Raw genomic sequence first — 19,014 nt, 5'->3', positions numbered from 1 at the left:
ACTATTTATTTCATTTCCTATAAATTCATACTGCAAGATTTTACTGGCACTTGTCTCCAACTAGTTCAGTTGTTAGCTTTAAGGAATCTGCTGGAACTGCAATAAAGCACACCAGATATCCCCAGTCACATCTGAACGGCCACTTCCCGATCCATTATGGCAACACTTGCTAATTAAAAAGCAGTTTGTTTACAATTGTCTCGCAAAGCATCATGAGACAGTCAGTGCCCTAATTACAGATGCTTCCCAAAAGACATGCTTGGTGACAGACGTTTTGTTTAAAGAATCATGTTCACAACCATGACACAAAACACTGAGGAGAAAAAAAGGACAAAGACAGCAGTTTCATCTGAAACCATTATAATGAGGTCTAACATACAAAAGACATGGTCTAAGCAGTGCGGTTTGTTTACACATTCGGTTGACAATATTTTGGTCTATAAATTAGAGCCCTATTTTAGAGTCTGTGATCAGGATGAACTGAAACCACAATAGTGACATTTGCTCTGACCAGTTTGAAAGCCTGCTGCCATTTGCATCCCTTTCAATTTAAGACACCCCCTACCAACAACCTAAAGCAACTGGGCTAAAACTGATCATTTTGTTACTTCTGATTAACAGCTCTGGATTTGTTGAAATCTTCTTGTCTGAATTGAGCAGAGGTTGATTTATTATCATCAATACTTTAGTTTGCCCCTTCCAGCACATAGGTGGTTAGGGTATTTCCAGGGTGGTAAGGATGGAACATTATCTGTTCAAAGGGTCAGTTGATACTAAAGCACCTTGCTACATTCCCACTGCGAGAGTGGGGCCAGGGCAGGGCTGAGAGGAGGCAGGGTGGGCTGGGCAACACCCCTTAGTCATCACTGGCTTTCTCCTTGGGCTCATCAGACGGAGGGACAGCAGCACCCCTACTGGTGCCAAACTTGTTTTGCAGGGAACAGGCCACGTAGCGCCAGTATTCTCGACGGATAGTGTCCTTCTCCCTGGCCAGGAGTTCACAGAGCTGTCGAGGCATAAAGGGGTGGGGAGGAGAAGAGAAGCTGGTGTCAACCATCTTCAAACAGGTAGTGCTAACTGCTCAGAAGAAAAGGGAATATTCCCTTCTCGTACAGTAGGACTTTTCTTAAAATAGCAACAACTGCCCAATGGCACTTGTCCATTCACATCATAGCACCCCTTTACCACAAGGTCACTGTAGAAGGCAGATATAGTATGTAAATATTCAAGCTCAACCAGCTGCGGAATGCAAAGAGAAAATCTATGGTATCTCCTAAGCCATTGACAGAGAATTCAAGAAGCACTTGGTGATTCCTCTCAGCTGTCTGAAAAACATCCATGCTGTAAAGGAGTGTGTTCCACAAATCTGTTCAAAGCATGTGCAGCACGCATTCTCAACATTAAATCGAGGACATCCTTCCCTTTTTCATTTATATGCAACTTAACTTCAACGCCATGGCTTATTAGGGCTCCAGCACTGCTGTGTTTAACTGTAACAGTATCCACATTGATGATTACAAGTGCATATGAGCAGTTTCCCCAAACACAACGGAAAAGGAAGCGTCTTCCCAAGAAACCCAATTAAGTCCAACATGTACAGGAGAGTTTTTATATCTCCAAAACAGAGGCAGCATTGCACTAGTCAGCGGTGCACCATCGCTTCTGGGACAAGGCTGAAACAAGCAGGAATACATTTCTATTTCATTTTTCCACAGAATGCATTTTCAAATAAGACGTGAAGGTTCCCTGAATAATTCTGAGTGAAGTGTCGCATTCGTTCCTGTACTCCGTGCCATCAGGTTGTAGCTGTTTTTAAAAACTAGCACTGTTAAAAGCTCCACAAACTGGAATGTTTTCTACTGAGAGGAATAGGAAGTTGAATGCTGCCATGCTGAACCTGGGTGTCCTGCACAAGTGTGGATTTCAGGGATTTCCAGAGGTCATCTTCCTCCTTGTTACGAGGGAGAGTGAGGTTCATCTTCAGGGCTTCTGTAAATCCTAATTAGAGTCCCTAATCTCCTTTCTGACACCACTGAGCTCTAACTGGGTCATTCTACAAGCCCATCACGTTAGCCCTGAAGTATCAGCAACAGCAACACCTCGAGGGAGCCCAAAGGGCGCTCAAACATCAACGCGAACGCAGCAGGCCAAAAGTTATTGATGACATTCTCATGCAGGCAGGGAATGATTAATGCAAGCACTCTTCCGTGAGGTTAGAATTAGCCTAGTGGAGCTCGACAGCATCTTTGGGTCAGGAGAAACGAGCTGTGACAATGACTGCCTAGCTCAGCAGGACTCAATCAAGACTCTGGAAGGCCACTACCCTTAAGACCTACTCAATGCAAAATCACTAAACACGTTTTGTTTATTCAACATATGGACAGGACATGGTACAATATCTAAATGCACCTGCCAGCTAGACGCCTGCCTGAAAATGCTGCAGAGCAACTACAGCCCCTTCCATTGCACAGTTGGTAGCACCCCTCTCAGCCACCATGTTCAGTGCTTTAGATCAACCTGTAGTGAACTACAGTTCAAGGCCTAGGTCTTCCCTACAAATATATTTCACCGCAACAGAACAGGACATTCCTGGTGCTTACCTCTATCACCTTGTTGAGTGTGTCCTCCTGGCTGGTACCACCACTCTCCAACATGTCCTCATAGATGTCCACCAGAAATGCCATCAAATAGGGTGAGCTGTTGGCTTTCTGCAGCTCCTGCACCTGCTCCAGCAGGCCCGTGTATGCGGAGATGCCTCGGTCCTGCAGGATCCTGAAGGAGTGGCAGTTTAACAATGTCATGTAAATAGAGTGGACTTAAAGGAAAAAAAATCCCATCATTCAGTGTAGCTTGAGGGCTTATAAATATGCAGAGTCTGTTGTCCAACAACCCTGAACTGCACCACTTGCTGCAGAAAATAATTAAAAATAACTAATACGTTAACCTTACATACAAGACTGCACTGCCATAATGTATTAAATTGAGTCCCAAGACTAATCTTGTTCTAAAATGCTGATCTAAATGCATTATAAAAAATTCCTTTACCACTTTGGCTGTGAAGCAAAATGCACTTGTGGGTGGAAGGCCCATCGTTCCAACTGGGCCCAACATGGATATACCACTTTACAAATACAACCCAGCCAAACTAATGATTCCGTATCATTAGAAAAAAGAAAACTGCAAGAAATCCTTAAAAGCTGAATTTAGGGCTATTTTAGTTTGCTCTCAATACATTTGAATCACAATATAAATGAGTCATTACCTTAAATGATGATTGTATTTTCTCAAGAGGATAATTACTTAACTCTTAGCTGCCTTAATGTTCTACACATGTTACTTCTGGGAATGATTTGCTAACATGTGACATTATTTCTAAGCTGTACTGAAGGCAGGGTGACCAGACACTTGTAGTGAAACATCAACAGTCAAACGAATCCAACTGAAGTCGCTGAGAAAAAACGTCAGAAACAGCACGCACAAGAATAAATCAAAGCATCTCGCTTCTTATGGCTAATTCTCACGCCTCAGTTGAATGTATCCCAAAAAAACACCATAGCCCTCACAAAAAAGAAAATTATTCAGTTTGTGGATCCAAAATAAAGAACTACTCACTGTAGCTAGAAGAAATTGTCCACGCAAACACTGATTGTTATACAGCAAACGACTGACCTCTACTGGCCACACACAGAATTGCAGTTCCCAAAAACTGCTTCTTAGCCATGTGAGCACAACTTCTTCAGTGTTCAATGAGTTTGATATGGAGAAAAGCAAAAAAAAAAACATACCCTTTTAAATAATTCCATGCGCTTTCATTATGAGGAGCCTTTCTGACCTGTTCTATAGTGTACCTGTTTAGAGAAGAGCAGAGTATATGAAAACAAGGTCAGGGATCATAACTGTACAACAGACAGCAGCCATGCAGTGTACAAGTGAAAGTAACACTCTACAAAAAAAAAAAACAAGGTAGAACAAAACCATTATGAATGAGACTATGTGTACTTGAGCTTTGTGTGTAAAGTGTGGTAAATCCTGAGGTAAAGCAAGGCTTGCTGGTACTCACTGCACTTCTCTGTCCAGCACTGCTGGCTCTGAGTAGCCTGTGGTGTGGGAGATCACAAAATGTCTCTGGTTCCAGGCCGAGTTGTTCCGCACGTCTTCTTCCAGGAGCTGCTCCACGTACTCCAGTTCACCGTCCCACAGGTTATAAGCCTAGGCAAACACAGCAAGACCCCCCCAGATTATATCACAGTAGAATACATCAGTCTGCACAGCAAGTCCCCTGGTTCCACCTATTACTGAGTGCACTGGCTCCTCAGCTTACAAACACAATTGGGACCAAAATTTTTATTTGTAATTTGATTCATTTGTACATCCAAAATCACTTTTACAGCTGTTTCAAACTACATAAAAAGCAAACTCATTTTAAATAATTCAATGACTTTGGTCTGGCAAAAAAAAAAAAAAAAAAAAAAATTGGTTACTGTTGCTCTGCAACAAATTCTATAAAACACAGAAGTGAGGAAAATGCAATAAAAGCTGGAAAATGTTTTCATCTTATAAAATTCATGACTCAACCATTTGTAGCACAAGGAACCAGCGTACATCAGTCTACTCTCAAGTTCACATCATCGCCGAAAACATCAGCCTCCCCATTAATATTCCGTGTATACCAACAGGTATACTTCCTTACAACCGAAGCCCCAATTATACATGTCACAAGTTACACAGTATCATTCACAGTTCAACAGAAAAAAACCATTCCTTACAGTTTTTTCCAAACGATGCCTAGAATAAGTCGAGCCTCGTAAAGCCAAGGGATAGAGACGCACGTTTGGTATGCATACGGCGGCTCTATGCCAAGTAATGTATTCGACATAGGCCGCTGAGTCTCAGGAGCACCGCTCACCCCGCACAGCACCGCTGCCAATCATCCGCACCCCAAATTTCACATTTCACTTTTCCACTGAAAGGGCACCCCCAACCCGGCCAATGTAGCCGCGTGAGATTAAATTTTTAAAGCTCATTTGCACTTAGAATGCAGTGGCAGGCAAAGGGGAACAGTCTGACCAGCTAGGGCTACGTGATTAGTAATGCAATTCAAAAACCTTCCAAATGAGGAAGGAGAAATCCAAAGTACTTCAGCTACTACAGGCATTGTTTAGGGAAGACATGGGTGCTCAAAAAATGCTGCTGTGAAGGCAGGAGGTATGAGGGAAGAGAACTCTAAAACATAAATAATGGTACCAAAGTACAAAATCACTGAATATGATCATTTGTTTAAAAATATATATATAGACACAGTATACATGCTTAATGCTAGAAGACTATGATAATCATACTAGCTCCTAGTGTTATGAATATCCAGCGGTACTTGTATTTAATGACAGAATTTTTGTGGAAGCCAGTATTTTTTAATTATAGTTTTATCTGAGTTTTTTTTTTTTTTTTTTTTTTTACAGAGTCTAACCTATGAATTAATGAAGGGACCTTTGTATTATTAAGCTTTTATTGGCTGACTGAGCTGTAAAAGTGACTTTGCATTAACAAACATAAATTACAGAGTTCAAGTCCCATTTGTGTTTGCAAGGTGAGGAACCAGTCTACTCAGTCTGTATCTGTGCTGCATTAAGTCCAGCTGGATACTTTCACAGCACAATTCCAGTTAAGTGCCCCGCACAGGTACAACAGCTGGTAACCTCATGAGACTTCTTACCGCTCCCTCTAGGGTAGGACTATTTCTTTTGCCACTGTGCTACTGCCTGGCACATGGCTACACTCCCGTAGCTGCTTTATAACCAACTGATGGGGATCACTACCTGGATGACCCACTGTCGGTGCTGCCAGGCATGGTAGTTCTTGGCATCCTGGCTGAGGATGTCTGCAATGAAGTCTAGTTCCTCAGAGGGGTCGTTCAGCCACTCTACCACCATGCGCCTGTGGTGCCTGGGGGGGCATGGCGAAAAGAGATATCCATGAGCAAACGCATCACATCTATCTGTGTTAACTTTAGCACCATTGGTAACCAAAGTAGTGAAACCACAATGACCTTGACTATTTCGGGACAATGGCAGCTTATTGCCACTTACCATACTTGGTAGTTCTTAGGCTGGTCCTCAATGATAGCTGTGATGTACTTCATCTCCTCTCGTAAGTCTTTGTGCAGAGCCTGCAGCAAGACTCGGCGGTAGTGCCTTTGAGGTTGATGAAGAGTGAGATGAGAAATTACATCATTGTGGATGAATACCCTTTCATACATCTCTCCACATGGGAAAAGTTTTAGTTCTATTCTGCCATAGTCTAAAATATGAAGTTAAAATGTTGTCTAGCAGTTTGGGTGTGATGTTTGGGTGCTGGCAGCATGGCTGATGCGTGAATAGTGCTGATGTCTTCTAGCACCTGGGCTGTGCACCAGGATGTTTGATTCCCACTCAATCTTGTATGGAGTTTGTATGCTCTCCACGTGTTCATGTGGGTTTCCTCTGTGTGCTCTGGTTTCCTATCACAGTCCAAAGATATGTGTTACAGGCAACTTTGTAACTAATTTGCCCTTGCTGTCTGTGTCTGTCAACATAGCTCTGGTGTTTAGATAGGTGAACGACTATAGGGAGTAAAGTATCTACCATTGCATTCCATTAGCAAGTCACCTTGAATAAAGGGGATAACTAAATACCATGTAGTATTCTTTGTATGTCCCTTTGGAGAAAAGTGTCTCCTAAATATCAAAAATGTAGAAGGCACTGTTGCACAAATGAAGAGCCAGGCTCTGCTCATATTCAGTTGCTAAGTATTACTATTTGTATGGATGAGTGGAGCCACTGTAAGAAGTTTATCTAGCAGTGTAAGTCACCTTGATGAATAAGGCGTATGGGCTGATAACACTACATGAAGTTCACTGGAAGTCGCTTTGGAGAAAAGCGACTGCTAAATAAATAAATTTAAATGTACTATTTAAAATTATCTCTGCTGTGTCCATCTAACTAAGAGTATAGATGTTATTTAATCATTATATACAGTATGCACAGTATAGATAACTTGTGGTTTATCTCAATAAGAGGTTTTTTTTTTTATTATCCACCACCAAATATTAAATATTGTCCTTTTAACTGGGGCAGCACCGTATACATTTATAAATGACATTCTGATGAGTTTTGGTCTTTTGTCACGGGTATCAATCAGATCGTTGACAAAATAGGAATTCTTCACTAGATGTTGTTTTTGTTTAACCTCCCCCAACTACCTGGCATTCTTCAGCTGACAAAACTGTAATGTTTGCTTCTGCTTATGAACCAGAAAGTAGATTTTCAAATTATACCAGTTTGCAGGCTTCAAACTTCCCATATTTTATGTATATGACTCACCAACATAAAGTTCAAAACAAATGCCCCAGAAACAACAATTTACACAAAGAAATCTCACAATGCTTAGAAGTTTCTTTATAGCTCAATGAACAATCTTCCACATTCTTACCATACTGTGTAATTTGCAGCATTTAGTTCTATTGCTTCTGCTGTCAGGCTGAACGCTCTTTCACTTTTTTCATCATTCTTCAGCACGGCTCGGAAGTAGTTGTACACATCTGTGACTGCGAGAGCAGGGGAAGGTACTCGTTAAACGAGGAAAACCGCTGTGGTATGTAAAAAACACAACTATGACAGCCAGACCTGAACATTATAGTCAATACTAAAAATCATATTCTAATAAGCAAATAAACCTCATGACCAGAGGATATAGAGTAGCTGTGAAAAGCAGAATTTATAACCTCATATTTGCTGGGTCACAAGAGGGGCCCTGCTGTTGTACTCTTGACAGTGACCTGACCTGAACTGCTGAAACAATAATCCCTTGATCTACAAATGGGTGAAACTAAGTTACACTAGATGAAAGTGTTAGCCAAACAAACTTAATAATAATAGGGTGGCACGGTAGTACAGCAGTAGCATCGGTGCCTCACAGCTCCTTGGATGTTTGTTTAGCTATGGGTTTGAATCTTGTCCAGTCTGTTAGGAGTTTGTATGTTCTCCACATATTCAGGTGGGTTTCTGACATTCCAGTTTCCTATCAAAGACCAAAGATATGCGTTTCAGACGGACCGGTGACTAAATTAGCCTTAGATAGTGCATGTGGGTCTGTGGTTGCCATGCAATGGACTGGCATCCCATCAGGGGTGTACCCTGCCTCCCACCATATGCTTCTGGCATAGGTTCTAGACCATTGCGATGCTACATAAAGACAAACCGTTATCAACAACGAATGAATAAGCAATCATATTAATACCAAATAGGCACTGACAGAAAAATAATTGTGCTAAGCAGGAGAGCCTTCCACACTTCTGTTATATGCCCACAATAGTGGTGAAAGACAAAAGGAGTTGCACCACGCACGGGGTACACATAGCACAAGCGTCAGCGTAACTCCACACGGTGTAATGGCTGGAAGGTGGAACTCGTACACTTTTCCGAATACGCGATCTTCACCACGGGACTGGGGCCATCATCCTGGGGAACAGGTTCAATGTCTGCCCATTCCTTTCGGTCTCTGAAATGATGAGATTTTAACGGTTTACAGTTCAGTGTCTTTCTGGTGTGAGGAGTCTGATAAACATCAATGATGATCATGTACCCCACAATATACAATTAATGTAAAGAACCTGATTCAGTAGCTATTCTTAAGGTTTAAAAAAGATTAATTAAAGAAATAGCTTCAACAAGAGGGATAGTAGTCAGGACACTGAGTTTCCTCCAAGGTTATATGATACTCATCTATTTAATGATCACGTCGTTTCCACGAGTTTCGTCAACTCACTGACAGTGACTGACTGGAGCACAAGTCAAAGATGAGATAACAGACTCGGCCCGGGACAGAAGAAACGCATTTGACAGAACAATGTTGTCTTTTAATGGAACAAACCTTACTTAAGCAACTACTGTAAAATAAAGCTATTAAAATATATGTATACACACTCGGTGTGACACTGTGTGCTAGAGTTTCTGAATCAGCAGGCTGCAGCGCCGCCCGTTCTCACCCACCTGTAAAAGACATATCCTCCTTTTGACTGACCTTCTCCATAAAACTCGAGTTCCGGCTCGCCATCGGTCTCCTCTTTCTCTCTAAACTCCTCCTGCCCTCCAGACACTTCTGCGGACGTTTCTTCTACCGACATCTCGCACTACACTTCCTACCCCGCAGCGACTTCTCTTACTTGTACACAAGCGGATGTGGGACAGATAATAGGGAGCAACGTGTACGTCACTTCCACTATTTTCTGCGAATCATTTCTCGAGGCACAATGTGGTGTAACAGTCTCAGTTGTCGTACCAGGAAACAACGTTACTGGAACGTTGGTTGTCAATGGTTAAGCTACCAGAAAGTCCATTGAAAATCAGCTCTGTCAGTGAATAAAATTAATGCTTTCTATTTAAACATTCAGCATTCGCATACATCTGTATCCATTTACTTGACATTTTCTCTACTTTGAGTATTAATGGGTACATTATTGCCTTTGCTTTTCCTCCCAAAATCTCCAATTCCCACATTAAGCCACATTGCACAGAAGACCCAGAAAAGAACTAGTTTACCTTCAAGTACAATTTATTTTAACAAACAAGGGTTGTCTTTCATACAAGAAGTGAAAGTATGTCAGAAACATAAAAAGCGGCAGAACAGACTCAAAAAGTAGCTGTAACTGATGGACTAATAAACAAATGCACAGTCTTGAGGTGAAATCTACGTGAAGGCTGATCACTGCTTTCCGTTGCCATTGATGGGCAGTTTCTTGTAGGCGTCAGAATCCAGGAAGGCTTTAATTCCGGGACGAGCGCTCATACTTTCCACAAAGCTTTTCAGCGCTGGAAAGGTGTCCAGGCAGGAAGAGCAGAGAACCAGGTGGTTCAGCAGCACTTCAAAGAGACTGTAATCTGCAAAGGAAATCTTAGAAGTGCAGAAACGTGGTGTTGTTAATTAACTACTCCTACATTGCTTACCCGATATTTGCATAAAACACAAGTCACAACTGAACCATGTATGAAGCTGGATATCTTTTACTGCTGCAGTTCTGAGGCCAGTCTATCCTTAACCACTGCCTTATGAACTGCAGTCTGGGAATCAAAGTGGTTTTCATACAAGCATAGGATGTCAGTATTAATGTATTATCTGAAAATAGAAGGTATTATTTTAAAATATTGTCTTTGAGCCATAACAGAATTGCCCATTGATTTGATTCTGTACACAAATATATTTAGAGCAGTAGACCATTTATTTAAGGCTTCTCCAAGCAACAGTGAAAGTTAACCACATATACTCAGTTATTGTTAATACTTTCAATGTATAAACTGTAAGGTGCTTGACATACGCATGAGTTTATATCACCATGTTTTTTTGTTTCTTCCCAAAAATGATTTTAAAATGTCAAATAACTGCTTTGTTTGAAACAGAAAGGCTAACTACCTTGCCCCCAATGAGAAAACCGCTCTTGTTTTTAGCCAGGACAGCCTCGAACTTTGACAGGTGCCCAGGCAGGTCTTTGATGTACTGGTCCTTACCAGTATCCTACCAATGATAAAGGAATGGATCAGTACGATTACCTCCATCAGGGGAAGGGGAAAAATAAAAAAAATGCGAAGAGAATGCCTGTTTGAAGCACACAAAATGAAAAGATTACTGATGTGAAATTGCAAATCAACACTCGCTGACGTCCATGTCATTTAATCCTGTACTTACATAATCCTGGTAGATGAGTTTAATGTATTTTAGTCGAAGGTCCTCAACACCATCGTTCATCATGTCAATAAGAGCCGCCTCTTTGTCATCACTCCCAGCAGCCTCTGTAAATGTTTTTTTTTTTTTTTATTCCCCTTTACTTGAACATAATTCCAAGCAGATACAGACATCAACAATGAGGCATGCTGATGATTTTCTCAAATTTTACTTTGGCACAAGTGCAACTGATCTTACGAGTAAACTGAATGTGTAATTGTTTTTTCATTTGTACAGGAATACTCTAGGTCTTTTAGAACAGAGTACTTTGTGAATACTGACAGGAATTTCTGCCTTCTAATAGAAGACTTTTTTGGGGAAATTTGCCTCTTATAACCAGACAGATAGTGGTAATACATAAAACCAGAAAGTTCTCTTTTTAAAAAAAAAAAATCACCATGTTTACGACCCAGGTGTCTTAGTATGGCATTGGACTGATACAAAACCAAGTCTCCATCTTCAAATTTGGGCAGCTGTCCAAAAACCTGCAATAAACAATAATTCTCACTATAACTCTCATATCTTTATTTCAATAAATTAAGCATCACAAATTTATGGCCCTATAAGCTGGGTTACAGCAAATATGAGCAACACCCATTTTAAGATCTCTAGAATTCTGGTTCCCGTGTACTGAAAAATAAATTATGAAGCAAACTACATTTCTTGTGGCTATAATTTATACTCATGTTTCATTGCTGCCAAAATGATCAAATGCCAGTGCAATTTAAAAAGAAAACAGCCCCCTGGCAGGGATCAGTGTTCTTATTTCAGATATGCTCTAATACGCTCTAAAATGTATTTGTGCTTTTAAGTGATCTCATAAAACGACACTGAACGTTGCGGCTCGACAAAGGGGGACTAATTCAGCGTTTCTACCCACACAGGTGGCTTTCAGGTCGCCCTTCATCCACTCGTCAAAGACCACCACTTTCTCTTTCCATTCCACACCCTGATCCGCCATCAAGATCCTCATGGCACCGCATCGCCCTGCAAACACACTGCGGTGACCGTACCGTCGAGGCGTGCAAGTATCCAGGTAAAGCGGCGGAGGGTGGAAATGAAGCAAGCAAAGCATGCAAACAAACATTTGTACTTGTACTGCTTTAAACACAAGGGCTTTTGCTATAGCCACAGATTAAAATAGTTGCTCAGATCACAATTATTTGACGTCATCACCCACCTCGAACGGGAAAGTATGTGATGATGTATGGAGGCACTGCAGTGAAAGAAAGAGGGAGGGGAAAGAAAACACAAAAAATTACTGTGGATTGAAGGTGAACATATGTGGCATGTTACCGATCGCGGCATTCAGATTCATTCAGAAGCACCGGTGTCCCAACTTGCAGCGTTTCACCCTTGTTTCGATCGCAAACCCTCCATCGAAGCGGCGCCAAGTCTGCAAAGATGGCTCTGAAAATCCCAGATGGAGGTCAACAAACCTTTTGGCGCAAACACACAGCTGCAATCCACCCTCAGTGCGCTCCGTACGATGGGCACCAATATTGGGAGCGTCACTCAAATCACACAAGATTGCCTAACAAACATGCAGAGGCACGAGAAGAACTTTGCCACTGGCCCGTTTGTGCCCTTTCCCTCTACTGCGGCACAGTTCTGCAACAATAAGGCCAACTTATTATTGACTTGTCCGAGCGGGGTCGCGGCGAGCCGGATCCTAAGCCGGCAACACGGGGCGTAAAGCCGGAGGGGGAGGGGACGCACCCAGGACGGGACGCCAGTCCAGTCGCAAGCATTAGCAAGGCACCCCAAGCGGGACTCGAACCCAAGACCCGCCACACACAGCGGGACCCGGCCACCACCGGCACCGCCCATACACTTACAATGTACATAATACTTGATAATCATGATTAAATAAACACCTGGTTAGCGTACTTTTATCGTGGTATAAAAATTATACTGTAACTTCTTACAGCCTCGAGTCGATGCAGCAGAGTAGCGACGCGTGAAACACGAGATTTATGACGCTCCTGCAGTGCTGGCGTAACAACACCAGCAGTGTTTAGAGAGTAAACTTTTTTTATATAAGGAGTACTAGACTAGTTAGAGAGAACTCCCGTTTTAACTTTACTACAATGCTCGCAACGCCGGGTCCGCTACCAGTTAAACCGCCATTACTTCGACAAAAACAACGTCGAAGGCATTAAAAATAGCGACTAAAACGTCTTTTTTTTTTTTTTTTAAATACCTTACTGCTTACATAACTCGCAGTACCCGTTACTCGCCGCTCGGCATAAACGTTGGATGAGGACCTCTTGTCTGTAAGGACGAACTTGAAGGAATTCGTTGTTGAAATAAACACATACATAATGATAAATACTTAATGTTCGAAAACCACGCATGCACCATTAAATCGACACATGCGTTACATAACTTACTCTCAAATCTTGCAAGTACCTCTTCCGAGCGCTCATACGAAGTGCGCGAGGCAGTCCCTGAACTGTAAGATTTATAAGAGAGCGGTAGCGCGCGCGCAACTCCCCCTTCGACCGCGGGAATGTTGCCCCGAGGTCAGTTGCGTCACTAGCGGGGTCTGGACCGCACAGGGTCACGCCAACCGGGGGGGGGGGGGTGACGACACCAAAATGACTGTCGATAAAATTTTTGTGCAGTGTTTCAGCAGAAATTTCTTATTTTTTATAAAATAAAATTGTATTGGTTATAACAACAAAAACATTTATCGTAAGACCAGCTCACATGTATCAATATAGCTACAAGGCTATAGCTCTGCGCTAATTATTTACTTTCTGAACCCTCTAATACGCTCCGCTCAGAGCTCTCGTTATTACCCAATTACAGTGACGCTTCGAATCACGTGTTTTTGTAGTCGCAGATTTTGTCCAATTTTCTGGTGTTGTAGCGACAATATTGTGGTAATTAGTATTTGTGAACTTAGAATAGCGTTAAAATAAACATAATTTTTATTTGCTTCTTAAAGGTTTTTACTTCGAATTCTTGTTTTCTTATCGAATTTTTGCTTTAACCATGAAACTAAATAAATTTAGGCTGTGCGTATCATTGATATTGTAATTTAAAGGTGTAATTTAAATTTTGCTAGTTTATGTCACTACTACTGCCATTACATTCTGTGATATAGGGAAATTACAATTTACGACTAATATTAGTACAAAAAAACATACGATCTTGTACGGGAGGAGGTCCGGCGTGGGACAGGGGGGGGTGACGCCACTGCCCGAAGTCATAAACTATTGAGGAACAGTGGAACAAGTAATGTATTAATTATTAAACTAAAGGACATGAAATATTAAAAATTAAACTGAAGAAACAGTACATCGACTAATTAATTAATAAGCATAACAATAATATGTCTTATCAGTCGAAACCATAAATTATCATTTTATTTTTGTTTCAAACGATGTTCTTTCTTTGCTTTTTTTGTATGTTTTCTTTGCTTCTTCCATTTTCGCTACAAGTATTTATGCTTCCATAAACGGTGGATGTAAGCGGCACTCTCATTCGTCACAAACCGAACATGTGGAATCTCACTGGCCGATTACCGAATATGTGGAATCTTATTGGTCGATTACCGAACATGTGGAATCTTACTGGCCGATTACCGAATATGTGGAATCTTATTGGTCGTTCACCGAACATTTGAACCCACTCATTAGCACTTCTCGTCCTCTGCAGGAATGAGGCATTGAGAGGGATCATTTTCAAGTATTCATTCATTGTGTTGTGCCAACAGGTGCCTTTATTTTAAAACATTCCACAGCTTTTGGTTAAAAGTTGTATTGTAATAGTAAGTGTTTATTCTTAGTGCTTAGTGATTTAGCTGTTGTTTTTCTCCAATATGACTTCTAAGTTTGCATACAAGCCTAGGGTGAGGTAAGCGCCACCAGGTCCACTCTTGGCCTCCACTTACATGCTTTGCACAGCAAGGGAGGCTTTGGAAGTGGTTTACCATTGTCTTCTTCCCCCATATACCTTTGGACTGTGAGAGGAAACCTACACGGACACATGGAGAACATGCAAACTCCACACACTGATTGGGACCCACATTACATGGTGCACTTACAATCATCTATTTATGTATATATTTGTTTATATAGGCAGTTTGATTCACTACTATGCCACCTACTACCCCACATGTGTTTAGCTGCATTTTCATATGAATGTGCCATGGAATCACTTCAAGGTCCACACCCAGGTGTAAATTAAAGACAAGTGTTTGGCTGAGAGAGGGTTGAAGCATGGTTTCTGGTCAGTTGTGTGTATGGGTTTAAAGAACTTTTTTGGGGTGGGGATCAATACACCAGTCTTCTTGTTTTCTTAAATAAAGAGATGCTGTAGCAGAACTTCAGGCAATTGTATCTGCTAGTGAAAAATTTCTGCAAACTTATTATGCATCAAAGGAACATGTCTATAGCTGGAAAATTCATTCAGAACAGAGAAATAATCACACACACATTGTCTGAACCGCTTATCCCGTATGGGGTCACGGGGAGCCGGAGCGTAAACCGGCAAGACACGGCGTAAGGCTGGAGGGGGACTGGACGCACCCAGGACGGGATGCCAGTCCGTCGCAAGGCACCCCAACCAAGACCCACCGGAGAACAGGACCCACTGCACCACTGTGCCACCACACCCCCCTGAGAAATAATCAGTATGACACCAAATTTATTTGAAATGTCATAACTGCTCAGTGCTGTGTGTAGGCTGTTCATTGCTTCCCTTTGGCATTTATAGGCCTTTTGTTGTATGCTGGATCTGGAAGCAGGCGCTGAGGCCAGTCCGAGTCATCAGTCACTCCATGTAGGCAAGAGTGGCTGAGGACCTGGTGGACCAGCAGCACTTTCAGAAGACCAGGAGATCTGCCGGGGCGAAGAGCACAGTCCCTTAACTTTGAGAGGTCCAAGTGTTCCCTTGTGGTCAACTCGGTCCCTAATGCCCTATTGACCAGAGTTATAGGGCAGTGCTTATCGGGCAGTTGTAAACACACTTTATCGAGCCTGCAGAGTGAGGAGGCTGGTACCTTGTCGCCAACAAGGAAGCCCCCTTTATTGCAAGCGAGGATCCCCATGTATTGGGAGAAGTCTTTGGAAAGACACTCGATGTAGGCGTCTTTTCTAGAGTCCTGGGAAAAGCAGTAAATGGCCATGCAGTTATAAGTGCATGGATTGGACCGAAACCTGTGTCTTAAACTGATTTCTAAAATGGTTTAATTTAAATATTTTAAGCAGCCTTAAATTTTATCAAATTACAATGCCCACAAAGCAACAAAGACAACCTGTTAACATGTTGTATGCTCTTAAGTGGTTTCATCCTATGTAATTGTTCACTTACTTTGTGCAGGTTCCCAAAAAGTGAGCGTGTGAGCTTCCTGTCTGTAGAGGGTTGAAATGAAAAGCTTTACTTGAGCTGTTCATTTTTCAGGCAGAGTTTTCTCCCATCGTGCAATGATGAATGTTTAGAAACTATCCAGGCAAATTCATCCAAAAGCGAGAGGTTGCGCTGATTTATTGCTGTGTATCTAGGCAGGCATCTGTTGACTTAACAAGGCTTGACAGTATGTCATCATTCTTGCAGAAATGGGGTTTAAAATGATCCTGCAGAACATTTTGCGTGTAAATCAACAGTGGTGCACCTGCAGAGCTACAAAAGGTGTGGCTCTACATAGGAGTCATGCTTGTGCACGCTGTTAAATATATTTTTATGATACAATGTTGATAAAAGTAGTATGAGCCTTAGTAGAATGAGTACATTTTAAAATTATACTTAATAGCAGTGTACAGTCAAAACATGATTCTGAAAACTGTTTAAATCTTTTCCTCAAGGTCACTTACAGTGTTTGGTTTGTACATTCAGCTATTTACCCATTCATACAGCTGGGTAATTTTTATTGTATCAGTTCACAGCAAGTACCTCAATCAAGGACGCTGCAGTAGGAAGTTGACTCGAACCCGGATCTTTTCATTGCATGGTAACACCAGCCACTACCTGCAGCACTTAAGTTGTAATGTGCCATGGACCCTGTTCTTTTTCCTTTTTAGTGTCATATTCCTTCTCGTTGTTATTTTTGTTTTGTCTAAGCAATAATTGCCTTAATTTTACCGCCCTTCTTCTCAAGTCGTGTTAATGACTTTGTTATTGACGTGTGTTTTTGTTTTTGCTCTAAATGAAAGACAGCACAGATTTGCTCCACTAATTCAAAAACTTTGCTGCTGTTGGAGGTGGGGGGCACGGGGGCGCGGTGGGTTGGACCAGGTCCTCCTCTCTGGTGGGCCTGGGGTTCGAGTCCTGCTTGGGGTGCCTTGCGACAGACTGGCGTCCCATCCTGGGTGTGTCCCCTCCGCCCTGAGCTGCCGGGTAGGCTCTGGTTCCCCGCGACCCCATATGGGATAAGCGGTTCCGAAAGTGTGTGTGTGTGTGTGCTGCTGTTGGAGCCGTTTGTTTGCTGCGGAACCAGTGTGTGAGAACGTGACCTCAGACACAGAGCGCAGTACGACCGACCGCACCCAGACCTTAAAGGAAAGGTTTTGCAACAGACTGGCACTCGAAATTGGAGAAAATGTCAGACAACAGTCTACATTCCGAGGGTGAAAAACAAGCACAAAAGGAACTGAAAGAATATTTTCAAGACTGAGGTATCCGATGCTTATCAGGCCAAACTGAATAAATAAAAGCCAACATTTGCTGCTATAAGGACAGCAGTCAAGAAGAGGTTGCTGTTAATGATATTTATATATAAAATATGCTTCCACGACATTCCTCATATTGCCTAATCTATTTTGGCATGTACCTCAATAAGGAAATTATTATTTTACAGCACACTGTGAAACAGTATTTACATTATGTATGACCTTCACACGATACTAGCTCATGTCAGGGAGGTGAGCCGTCCCTTAATTTTCACTGTACCTTGTTTTTACCACATGTGCAGCTGCAACTAATCCAGAGCACAGAGCCAAGAAGTGTATCTGAGATGCAGGGAGTATCATATTATCAGTATCAGCCGTATCGGTATCAGCTTTGGCTTTGTCCACCTCCTGCTATGGTGTTCATCTGATATGCGGCATGATGTGTGCAGAAAACCACAGTTCCTTTGCTAGGAAGTGTGTGTGTAATAAATACACACATTAGGACACAGTGAGGCCTCTGACATCAATGCCATGATTAAAAAAAAAAAAAATCTGAATACCAGCCGACCACACCGACTGGTTCTTCTCATTCTGATGTATTATTAACTCTCCTGCAGTTTAAAATCTTTAATATATCAGCGATTCAATGTGTGAAATGGAGGATTTAGGAGAAAGAGTACAGTGAAGTTGGGGAAGTGAGTGCAGACATTTATAAGAAACTATAAACTATACAGGTGTCAAGTAATTTAGACTTTGGTGTAATTTAGATAAAGTCTGTGCACAAATAGATGAATTATAAAATTAAAATAAAATGTGACTCATAGAGGGGGGTGCGGTGGTGCAGTGGGTTGGACCGGGTCCTGCTCTCCGGTGGGTCTGGGGTTTGAATCCCGCTTGGGGTGCCTTGCGACGGACTGGCGTCCCGTCCTGGGTGTGCCCCCTCCCCCTCCAGCTCTTTGCCCCGTGTTGCCGGGTTTAGCTCCGGCTCCCCGCGACCCCACTTGGGACAAGCAGTTTCAGACTGTGAGTGAAAGTCATATAGACATTTTTGCATCGTATTGATTCTTATATGTTTCTCAGCATGGCTCATCTGCTTTGTGGATGAACTGTAATTCCAAAAATATGGAAATATGTCAGTAACTCTACTTTTATAAATGAGGTATTTTCTCTTACTTTTAGCAGCAGTGCTATTTCACCCAAAGGGCCTGTGGAAGTTCAGCCCCAAAAAGTGAGGAGAAAGCTGCATCAATGACATCTGTGGAGTGGGCCTTTCAGGACATTCCTCCACAGTAGTTTTTGGTGTAAGCAACTCTCAGGAGCTTCAGTAGGGGTGTTAAAGCTGCTTTTTCAATTTAAATAGCAAATGAAAAGAGCCGGGCTCGTCCGGGATTTGAACCCGGGACCTCTCGCACCCAAAGCGAGAATCATACCCCTAGACCAACGAGCCACATGCAGGGCCAGATCCTGTTCTGCACACTGTGTCCCTGCAGGCCATGTTGGCACATCTACAGGGACAGCCCTCAGGTCAACGTGTGGTGCCCCCTAGTGGCTGTACGTTGACAGGACTTCCTGTTAACATACAAACCGCGCGCAGGGCAGAAAGGCTTTAAAAACCCAATTTAAGAACAGGTACCATAGAATGAGG

At 42.3% G+C, this 19,014-nt stretch overlaps 2 protein-coding genes and 1 non-coding gene across 3 annotated transcripts; all 3 read right to left on the bottom strand.

The window, feature by feature from the left end:
- Nucleotides 1–371: 371 nt before the first annotated feature.
- fnta (farnesyltransferase, CAAX box, subunit alpha) lies at nucleotides 372–9,212 on the bottom strand. The gene is made up of 9 exons (XM_018759576.1): nucleotides 9,027–9,212; nucleotides 8,450–8,535; nucleotides 7,468–7,582; nucleotides 6,087–6,191; nucleotides 5,817–5,943; nucleotides 4,061–4,209; nucleotides 3,786–3,848; nucleotides 2,601–2,772; nucleotides 372–1,006 (listed from the first exon to the last, which is right to left on the bottom strand). Exons 1-9 carry the CDS (start codon nucleotides 9,158–9,160, stop codon nucleotides 857–859), a joined length of 1,101 nt encoding a protein of 366 aa, XP_018615092.1. The 5' UTR covers nucleotides 9,161–9,212; the 3' UTR covers nucleotides 372–856.
- A 358-nt stretch (nucleotides 9,213–9,570) lies between these two features.
- gstp1.2 (glutathione S-transferase pi 1.2) lies at nucleotides 9,571–13,287 on the bottom strand. The gene is made up of 7 exons (XM_018759568.2): nucleotides 13,146–13,287; nucleotides 11,933–11,968; nucleotides 11,633–11,739; nucleotides 11,150–11,237; nucleotides 10,717–10,820; nucleotides 10,444–10,545; nucleotides 9,571–9,927 (listed from the first exon to the last, which is right to left on the bottom strand). Coding segments are annotated over exons 1-7 (627 nt in total). The 5' UTR covers nucleotides 13,147–13,287; the 3' UTR covers nucleotides 9,571–9,738.
- Nucleotides 13,288–18,744: 5,457 nt separating this feature from the next.
- Nucleotides 18,745–18,816, bottom strand: trnap-ugg (transfer RNA proline (anticodon UGG)). Its single transcript has one exon. It is a non-coding gene; the product is annotated as a tRNA-Pro (tRNA).
- Between the last annotated feature and the right edge of the window lie 198 nt (nucleotides 18,817–19,014).

This window comes from Scleropages formosus, chromosome 5, assembly GCF_900964775.1.
Source record: "Scleropages formosus chromosome 5, fSclFor1.1, whole genome shotgun sequence".
Classification (NCBI taxonomy): domain Eukaryota; kingdom Metazoa; phylum Chordata; class Actinopteri; order Osteoglossiformes; family Osteoglossidae; genus Scleropages; species Scleropages formosus.
The sequence above is the reverse complement of the archived record's forward strand: the minus strand, read 5'-3'. Positions and strand labels throughout refer to the sequence as shown.

Coding starts and splice junctions, on each gene's coding strand:
- fnta (XM_018759576.1), bottom strand. CDS start 9,160: ATGTCGGTAGAAGAAACGTCCGCAGAAGTGTCTGGAGGGCAGGAGGAG. Junction 4,210..5,816: donor ACCGACAGTGGGTCATCCAG/GTAGTGATCCCC, acceptor GTGTTTGCCTAG/GCTTATAACCTGTGGGACGG. Junction 2,773..3,785: donor GCATGGAATTATTTAAAAGG/GTATGTTTTTTT, acceptor CCACTCCTTCAG/GATCCTGCAGGACCGAGGCA.
- gstp1.2 (XM_018759568.2), bottom strand. Junction 11,740..11,932: donor CACATACTTTCCCGTTCGAG/GTGGGTGATGAC, acceptor GTGTGTTTGCAG/GGCGATGCGGTGCCATGAGG. Junction 9,928..10,443: donor GTTTTCTCATTGGGGGCAAG/GTAGTTAGCCTT, acceptor TGCACTTCTAAG/ATTTCCTTTGCAGATTACAG.